The sequence below is a fragment of the Scyliorhinus canicula genome, chromosome 1 (genome assembly GCF_902713615.1).
Source record: "Scyliorhinus canicula chromosome 1, sScyCan1.1, whole genome shotgun sequence".
NCBI lineage: Eukaryota > Metazoa > Chordata > Chondrichthyes > Carcharhiniformes > Scyliorhinidae > Scyliorhinus > Scyliorhinus canicula.
In genome coordinates this window covers 126,378-136,458 of record NC_052146.1, presented here as the reverse complement: position 1 = coordinate 136,458, position 10,081 = coordinate 126,378, and the positions used below count along the sequence as shown (strand labels likewise).

The following is a 10,081-nucleotide window of genomic DNA, read 5'->3' as shown; positions in this document are numbered from 1 at the left end:
TTCCTCTGACTCCACGCAAAATTTCCCTCTCTTTGAGAGGGCCAATCCTTTCTCTAGTTACCCTCTTGCTCCTTATATATGAATAAAAGGCTTTGTGATTTTCCTTAACCCTGTTAGCCAAAGATATTTTATGACCCATTTTGGCCCTCTTTATTGCGCGTTTGAGATTTGTCCTACTTTCCCGATATTCCTCCAAAGCTTCATCAGTTTTAAGTCGCCTAGATCTTATGTATGCTTCCTTTTTCATCTTAGCTAGTCTCACAATTCCACCCGTCATCCACGGTTCCCTAATCTTGACATTTCTATGCCTCATTTTCACAGGGACATGTCCGTCCTGCACTCTAATCAACCTTTCCTTAAAAGACTTCCACATTTCAAATGTGAATTTACCCTTAAACAGCTGCTCCCAATCCACATTCCCTAGCTCCTGCCGAATTTTGTTATACTTGGCCTTTCCCCAATTTAGCACTCTTCCTTTAGGACCACTCTCGTCTTTGTCCATGAGTATTCTAAAACTTACGGAATTGTGATCGCTATTCCTAAAGTAATCACCGACTGAAACTTCAACCACCTGGCCGGGATCATTCCCCAATACCAGGTCCAGTATGGCCCCTTCCCGAGTTGGACTATTTACATACTGCTCTAAAAAACTCTCCTGGATGCTCCTTACAAATTCTGCTCCATCTACGCCTCCAACACTACATGAGTTCCATTCAATGTTGGGGAAGTTAAAATCTGCCATCATGACCACCCTATTGCTCCTACATTTTTCTATAATCTGTCTACATATTTGTACCTCTATTTCACGCTCACTTTTGGGAGGCCTGTAGTAAAGTCCCAACAATGTTACTGCACCCGTCCTATTTCTTAGCTCTACCCATATTGCCTCAGTGCTCGAATCCTCCATCGTGCCCTCCTTAATCACAGCTGTGATATCATCTCTGACCAGTAATGCAACTCCTCCACCCCTTTTACCTCCCTCTCTATCCCTCCTGAAGCATCTACACTGTTCTTGAAAATACAGAAAAATGTGTCATTTGAAACATGGAAGTCTGGCAATATCTGGTTTGAGAGGGTACAGGGAAAGATCCCACAAAAGGTTAATAGCAGCTGCAAAGAGCAGGGTTATAAAATGCAGATTCTTGCTCACAAGCAGGCTTAGCAAACACATAGGTTTCATGTGGTAAGCTAAAACAATGGCTCACACCTTCATGGAATGTAACTATCTCAGGAAGCATCTGAAAAAGCATGGATGAGAGTTTAAATTGCATTAAGTGACGAATGTTTAAAACAGGCAAGTCTTTCAAGTCATAACCAAGTTAAATTTTAGCATACAGCTAAAAGCAAAGTTTCACACCTTAATTGAAATAAACTCTCTTAGTAAACAGCTGGAAAGGATGGAAGATGCTCAGTCGAATTTGGTGTCAATTCTAAAGTGTAAAATTCTATGAACATCAAGACAATTAAAAGAAAATTGGAGACAACCTGTCTACGAGAAACATCATTTAAGTCAAAATCAAAGGCAAAGTTATGAGCTGGGGACAATTGGAAAATTAAACGATTCGAAATCACAGAAATAAAAGTAACACCTATTGAAACCAAAGCATTTTGTAATCAGATCTGAGAGGAGACGATATGCCCAAAATGAATAATTAGTTGTAGTAAAATGTTTACATCAAAGATACTTATAAACTATCAAAGTGAAACAAGCTCATTTACAATGAAGTCGTTAAAACTTAATAACTCTCAGGAAGAGAATATAAACCCAGGGAGCAGAAGCAGAAGAGCAACAGCAACAGCAACAGGAGAGAAGGGGAGGAGAACTCAGAGAGAGAGAGAGAGAGAGAGAGCTCGGTCATGGGAAAGACAAGGCAAGCAGCCGAGTTTAAACAGTTATACATCTAAGGAAGACTAGAATTCAAACAGGAGCCAGAGCCAGCTCTCACAGATCGGTGCATGGGAAAGACAGGACACAGCAACCGAGTTCACCAGCGAATACAACTCAAGAAGACCAGATTTTAAGAAGATCGATTGTCAAGGTGGGACTGAAGGTCTGTACAACCAACCAGCAGCAGCCAGAAGCAAGATCTTTTTTCCTTTCTGTAAAGAAAGTGTTTGCAGCTTTTAAAAAGAAAAAATATAATAATAAAAATAACTTAACCTGAAAAAGTGGTTATTAGCTTACTTCACTTCCTTAATAACGCAGGACCCAGGACATCGATGCTATTAAGGGGTAAGTAGGTAAAATTCTTCGGTGAAGGTATGGGTTATACCGGGGGATAACTTGAAAAGATAGTTTGACCTGAATAGCACCCACAGAAGCCTGCATTGGAGTCAGGGAGTGAGAATCCCTGTTCACCATTTAGAATATCAACCTTTTTTTTTGGGAAAGGGGGAATTCTAAGAATAGTGGTGAGTTTTAACTTCAACACCCTGGGATATTTAGTTGCCAGTCTTGCCCTCCCCTCAACCAAGTCTCAGTAATACCAATAACATCATATTCCCAGGTACTAATCCAAGCCCTAAATTCATCTGCCTTACCTGCTACACTTCTCGCATTAAAACAAATGCACCTCAGACCACCTGTCCCTTTGCGTTCATCTTCTCTTCCCTGTCGACTCTTCCTCTTAGTCACATTGAGTTTATTATCTAGTACCTTACTGGCTTTAGTTGCTGCCACTTTACTGACCTCTAACTTCCTAATCTGCTTCCCATCCCCCTGCCACATTAGTTTAAAACATCAACAGTGTTAGCAAAAGCACCCCCTAGGACATTGGTTCCAGTCCTGCCCAGGTGTAGACCATCCGATTTGTAATGGTTCCACCGCCCCCAGAACCAGTTCCAATGTACCAAAAATCTGAACCCCTCCCTCCTGCACCATCTCTCAAGCCACGTATTCATTCTGACTATTCTTGAATTTCTACTCTGTCTTGTGGCATTGGTAGCAATCCTGAGATTACTGCCTTTGGGGTCCTACTTTTTAAACTTATTTCTTAACACCCTAAATTCAGATTGTAGGACCTCACCCCGTTTTCTACCTATATCGTTGGTGCCTATATGCACCACGACAACTGGCTGTTCACCCTCCCCCTTCAGTATGTCCTGCAGCCGATCTGAGACATCCGTGCACCTGGGAGGCAACATACCATTCGGGTGTCTCGTTTTCGACCACAGAAACGCCTATCTACTCCCCTTCCAATGGAATCCCCTATGACTATAGCCCTGCCAGTCTTTTTCCCGCCCTTCTGTACAGCAGAGCCAGCCACGGTGCTATGAGCCTGCCTACTACTGCCTTCCCCTGGTGAGTCATCTCCCCCAACAGTATTCAAATGGTATACCTGTTTTGGAGGGAGATGACCGCAGGGGACACCTGCACTGCCTTCCTGCTCTTTCTCTGCCTTTTGGTCACCCATTCCCTGTCTCCCTCACCAATCCTAATCTGCGGTGTGACCAACTCACTGAACGTGCTATCCACGACCTCCTCTGGGACTGAGGGTTTCCCATGTCTACGGGGGGCGGGGCGTTGGCCCAAACGGTGCCCCGATCTCTGAGGAGCCGGCCTTTACAGCAACTTTAGCTCACCACTCTAAGGCCACGATTCAGCGGACGAGTTAAAGTCGAGGTACATGTACAGGCAGCACCGAGAAACCCGGCTATTCACCGACATTTTGCTGTTTTTGGCCTCGGCGAGGAAGTTCCCTTCAGGTGTTAGATTTAGATGTAGGTGAGCACTTTGGTGATAGTGATCACAATTCGGTTATGTTTACTTTCGCAATGGGCAGGGATAGGTATATACCGCAAGGCAATAATTATAGCTGGGGGAAAGGCAATTATGATGCTGTTCAGCAAGATTTAGGATGTATAGGATGGGGAAGGAAACTGCAGGGGATGGGTACAATCGAAATGTGGAGCTTTTTCAAGGAACAGCTACTGCGTGTCCTTGATAAGTATGTACCTGTCAGGCAGGGAGGAAGTTGTCGAGCAAGGGAACCGTGGTTTACTAAGGAAGTTGAAGCACTTGTCAAGAGGAAGAAGAAGGCTTATATTAGGATGAGACATGAAGGCTCAGTTAGGGCACTTGAGAGTTACAAGTTAGCCAGGAAGGACCTAAAGGGAGAGTTAAGAAGAGCGAGGAGAGGACACGAAAAGTCGTTGGCGGATAGGATCAAGGAAAACCCTAAGGCTTTCTATAGGTATATCAGGAACAAAGGAATGACTAGAGTAAGATTAGGGCCAATCAAGGATAGTAGTGGAAAGTTGTGTGTGGAATCAGAGGAGATAGGGGAAGCGTTAAATGGATATTTTTCGTCAGTGTTTACACTGGAGAAAGACAATGTTGTCGAGGAGGATACTCAGGTTCAGTCGACCAGGCTAGATGGAATTGAGGTTCACAAGGAGGAGGTGTTAGCAATTTTAGAAAGTGTAAAAATAGATAAGTCCCCTGGGCCAGATGGGATTTATCCTAGGATTCTCTGGGAAGCCAGGGAGGAGATTGCAGAGCCTTTGTCCTTGATCTTTATGTCGTCTTTGTCGACAGGAATAGTGCCGGAAGACTGGAGGATAGCAAATGTTGTCCCCTTGTTCAAGAAGGGGAGTAGAGACAGCCCTGGTAATTATAGACCTGTGAGCCTTACTTCGGTTGTGGGTAAAATGTTGGAAAAGGTTATAAGAGATAGGGTTTATAATCATCTTGAAAAGAACAAGTTGATTAGCGATAGTCAACACGGTTTTGTGAAGGGTAGGTCATGCCTCACAAACCTTATTGAGTTTTTTGAGAAGGTGACCAAACAGGTGGATGAGGGTAAAGCGGTTGATGTGGTGTATATGGATTTCAGTAAGGCGTTTGATAAGGTTCCACACGGTAGGCTATTGCAGAAAATAAGGAAGTATGGGATTGAAGGTGATTTAGTGGTTTGGATCAGTAATTGGCTAGCTGAAAGAAGACAGAGGGTGGTGGTTGATGGCAAATGTTCATCCTGGAGTTCAGTTACTAGTGGTGTACCGCAAGGATCTGTTTTGGGGCCACTGCTGTTTGTCATTTTTATAAATGACCTGGAAGAGGGTGTAGAAGGATGGGTTAGTAAATTTTCAGATGACACGGAGGTCGGTGGAGTTGTGCATAGTGCTGAAGGATGTTATAGGTTACAGAGGGACATAGATAAGCTGCAGAGCTGGGCTGAGAGGTGGCAGATGGGGTTTAATGCGGAAAAGTGTGAGGTGGTTCACTTTGGAAGGAGTAACAGAAATCCAGGGTACTGGGCTAATGGCAAGATTCTTGGTAGTGTATATGAACAGAGAGATCTCGGCATCCAGGTACATAAATCCCTGAAAGTTGCCACCCAGGTTAATAGGGCTGTTATGAAGGCATATGGTGTGCTAGCCTCTATCAGTAGGGGGATTGAGTTTCTGGTGCGGCCGCTCCTGGAGTACTGCGTGCAGTTCTGGTCACCACATTATAGGAAGGATGTGGAAGCTTTGGAAAGGGTTCAGAGGAGATTTACTAGGATGTTGCCTGGTATGGAGGGAAGGTCTTCCGAGGAAAGGCTCAGGGACTTGAGGTTGTTTTCGTTAGAGAGAAGGCTGAGAGGTGACTTAACAGAGACATATTAGATAGTCAGAGGGTTAGATAGGGTGGGCAAGATTCTTGGTAGTGTAGATGAACAGAGCGATCTCGGCATCCAGGTACATAAATCCCTGAAAGTTGCCACCCAGGTTAATAGGGCTGTTAAGAAGGCATATGGTGTGTTAGTCTTTATCAGCAGGGGGATTGAGTTTCGGAGCCACAAGGTCATGCTGCAGCTGTATATAACTCTGGTGCGGACGCACCTGGAGTACTGCGTGCAGTTCTGGTCACCACATTATAGGAAGGATGTGGAAGCTTTGGAAAAGGTTCAGAGGAGATTTACTAGGATGTTGCCTGGTATGGAGGGAAGGTCTTACGAGGAAAGGCTCAGGGACTTGAAGTTGTTTTCGTTAGAGAGGAGAAGGCTGAGAGGTGACTTAATAGAGACATATAAGATAGTCAGAGGGTTAGATAGGGTGGACAGTGAGAGTCTCTTTCCTCGGATGAGGGGACATAGCTTTAAATTGAGGGGTAGTAGATATAGGACAGATGTCAGAGGCAGTTTCTTCACTCATTGAGTAGTAGGGGTGTGGAACGCCCTGCCTGCAACAGTAGTAGATTTGCCAACTTTAAGGACATTTATGTGGTCGCTGGATAGACATATGGATGAAAATGGAATAGTGTAGGTCAGATAGGCTTCAGATGGTTTCACAGGTCGGCGCAACATCGAGGGCCGAAGGGCCCGTACTGCGCTGTAATGTTCTATGTTCTAAGGCCGCAGCTCAGGAAGACCATCACGGATCAGGCACCATTTTTAAAGACAGCGGCAATACTCTGACCCCCTCAGCACCCCCACCGCGGCCTCCGGACTCCCCCCTCTTCTGGGGTCCTTGAGGCCCCCTCCCAACCTGGCACACCAACACCTTGGCAATGACAGATCTCCCAACCCCCTCCCCAACTCACACCCCTCACCTTCCCTCATTCTCCCCCTTCCCTGTACTCTCCTCAACCTCCCTCCCTGATCCCCCCCAATTCCCTCCCTGGGTGGGGGAGTGTGTCCTGGGCGGGGGGTGTCCCGGTAAGGGTGGGGGGGGGGGGGGGGTGTCCTGGGGGGGGGGGGAAGGGGTGTCCTGGGGGGGGGGGAGGGGTGTCCTTGGCCGGGGGGGGGGGTGTCCGGGAGGGGGAGTGTTCTGGGCCCGGGAAGGGGGGGGGGGGGGGAGTGTCCGGGAAAGGGGGGGGGGGGGGGAAGTGTCCTGGGCGGGGGGGGGGGGGGGGGGAGTGTCCTGGGCGGGGGTGGGGGAGTGTCCTGGGCCGGGGGGGGTAGTGTCCTGGGCTGGGGGGGGGGGGGGGAAGTGTCCTGGGCCGGGGGGGGGGGGGGTGTCCTGGGGGGAGGGGTGTCCGGGAGGGGGGGGGGTGTCCGGGAGGGGGGGGGGGGGGAAGTGTCCTGGGCCCTGGGGGGGGGGGGGGGGGGAGTGTCCTGGGCGGGGGGGGGGGGGGTGTCCTGGGCCGGGGGGTGGGGGAGTGGTGTCCTGGGGGGGGGGGGGGGGGAGAGTGGTGTCCTGGGGGGGGGGGGGAGAGGGGTTGTCCTGGGCTGTGGGGGTAGGGGGGGGGGGAAGTGTCCTGGGCGGGGGGGGGGGGGGGTGTCCTGGGCCTGGGGGGGGGGGGGGAGTGTCCTGGGCGGGGGGGGGGGGGTGTCCTGGGCCGGGGGGTGGGAGTGGTGTCCTGGGGGGGGGGGGGGGAGAGGGGTGTCCTGGGCTGTGGGGGTAGGGGGGGTGTCCTGGGCCGGGGGGGGGGGTAGTGTTTTGGGCGGGGGGGGGGGGGGGGAGTGTCCGGGGGGGGGGGGGGGGGGGAGTGTCCTGGGCGGGGGGGGGGGGGTGTCCTGGGCCGGGGGGTGGGGGAGTGGTGTCCTGGGGGGGGGGGGGAGAGTGGTGTCCGGGGGGGGGGGGGGGGGGGAGAGGGGTGTCCTGGGCTGTGGGGGTAGGGGGGGGGAAGTGTCCTGGGCGGGGGGCGGGGGTGTCCTGGGCCCTGGGGGGGGGGGGGGGGGGGGAGTGTCCTGGGCGGGGGGGGTAGTGTTTTGGGCCCGGGGGGGGGGGGGGTTGGGGATGGTCCCGGCGCCGGGATATAGTTCCGGAAAGTAGTTCCGGGCGGGGCGCGGATATAAAGGCGGCGCCGGGAGCGCGGCGCCATTTCCCGGAGCGGCGGCAGCGAGACAGACACAGAGAGAGAGAGAGAGAGACTCTGTCAGCGGCAGCCAGAGACCCAGCCCAGCCCAGCCCGGACACAGCGCGGTGAGGCCCCCGCCGGGCGGGGAGTGTTTTGTGGTGCAGACGGTGCGGGGCCGGGGGGGGGTCAGTGACGCCGGCCCCCCCTTCCCCCCGGCCCCCCCCCTTCCCCCGGGCCCCACCCCTCCCCCCCGGGCTCCCCCTCCCCCGGGCCCCCCCCTCTCACCCACCGGGGTGGGGTGCCCCTCCCACGCGGACCCCTACCCCGCGGGCCGGGGGGTCAGTGCCGCCGGCCCCCCCTCCCCCCCGGGCGGGGTCAGTGCCGCCGGCCGGCCCCCCTCCCCCCGGGCGGGGTCAGTGCCGCCGGCCCCCCCTCCCCCCGGGGCGGGGTCAGTGCCGCCGGCCCCCCTCACCCCGGGCGGTCGGGGTACTGGGATCGGTTCCGCTGATTTCACTGAAATGGAGGGAAAATGGCGGCGGCAGCGGTGACGCAGCTTCTCCCCGGCCCGGCACTCCCGCGAGACTTCGCAAATCCCATTGGGGCGGGGCCGTGCGCGTCATTGCGGGGCAGGGTTAGAAAGTCATGGTGCGCACGGGTCAGTTGCGTCACGGCTGGGTGGGGGCCTCCGGCGTCATTGGGGGCGGGCTAAGACGGAGCGTCACGGCCGGTGGGGGGGCGGGGCCAACGCGTCACAATGGTGGCGGCTGCGCAGTCTGTCTCAGTCTCTCAGACGCCGCGGGGGGGCCGGAGCCAGTTTAATTTTGACTTGTACAGTTGGTGAGTCGTCATTAAAAGCTGCAGTTTCACCTTTCTCTATGTAGTCGTATTGGGTTTGTGTAGCCACAGGAATCCTTCAATAAAGCCTTGCTCATACTGGGTGTTGACCGGGTACATGGTGCAAAAGGGTAAAGTTAATGTGGATAGTTTTAAAATTGAGTACTTGTTCCTCTGTATCAATTCAATAGTTTAACATTTGTTTACGCAATCCAAGTGTTGACTCTGGCTTGTTCCTTTTCAGAACATGCAGATCTTTGTGAAAACCCTGACTGGCAAGACCATAACTCTTGAGGTTGAGCCCAGTGACACCATTGAAAATGTCAAGGCCAAGATTCAAGATAAGGAAGGAATCCCACCTGATCAGCAACGTTTGATCTTTGCTGGCAAACAACTGGAAGAAGGACGTACCCTGTCTGACTACAACATCCAGAAAGAATCAACTTTGCATTTGGTACTGCGTCTCAGAGGTGGCATGCAGATCTTTGTAAAACTCTAACTGGCAAGACCATCACCCTTGAAGTGGAGCCCAGTGATACCATTGAAAATGTCAAGGCCAAGATTCAAGATAAAGAAGGCATCCCACCTGATCAGCAACGTTTGATTTTTGCAGGCAAACAACTGGAAGATGGTCGCACCCTGTCTGACTACAACATCCAGAAAGAATCAACTTTGCATTTGGTACTGCGTCTCAGAGGTGGCATGCAGATCTTTGTGAAAACTCTGACCGGCAAGACAATAACTTTGGAGGTTGAGCCCAGTGACACCATTGAAAATGTCAAGGCCAAAATTCAGGATAAAGAAGGAATCCCACCTGATCAGCAACGTTTGATCTTTGCTGGCAAACAATTGGAAGATGGTCGCACCCTGTCTGACTACAACATTCAGAAAGAGTCGACTTTGCATTTGGTACTGCGTCTCAGAGGTGGCATGCAGATCTTTGTGAAAACTCTGACTGGCAAGACCATCACCCTTGAAGTGGAGCCCAGTGACACCATTGAAAATGTCAAGGCCAAGATTCAAGATAAAGAAGGAATCCCACCTGATCAGCAACGTTTGATTTTTGCAGGCAAACAACTGGAAGATGGTCGCACCCTGTCTGACTACAACATCCAAAAAGAATCAACTTTGCATTTGGTGCTGCGTCTGAGAGGGGGCACTTGTTAAACTACTGTTGTACTTAGCTTCATTGTTGTGGGTAGTCGTCTTGCCTTTAGCTTAAGTTCATTAAAGTGTGTTCCCATGTCATTCAAAATAAAATTGTTGCAAGCTTATTTTGGCCTCTTGGGTAAATTTATTCTAAAATGGAAAGGCACCTTCATTACAGTCTTGAGATTTGAATTATAATCTGTTTCAATACTGTAAAGTAGCTTTTAATGGCCACTTGACGACGCACCTGCCTTCAGTTCATTGCCTTAGCCTTCACATATTTTGACTTTTTTTACTTGGGGCATAATCAAGGCTTCAACAAAACACATAAACTGCAAGAAGGGAAGGGAAATAGAATTGATACGAAGTTGT

At 51.0% G+C, this 10,081-nt stretch overlaps 1 protein-coding gene across 1 annotated transcript; it reads left to right on the top strand.

Annotated features, from left to right (window-relative positions):
- Window positions 1-7,693: 7,693 nt before the first annotated feature.
- On the top strand, window positions 7,694-9,834 carry LOC119966322 (polyubiquitin-B-like). The gene is given in 3 exon segments (XM_038797842.1): window positions 7,694-7,851; window positions 8,805-9,045; window positions 9,048-9,834. Coding segments are annotated over 2 exon segments (918 nt in total). The 5' UTR covers window positions 7,694-7,851; window positions 8,805-8,807; the 3' UTR covers window positions 9,728-9,834.
- Window positions 9,835-10,081: the final 247 nt, after the last annotated feature.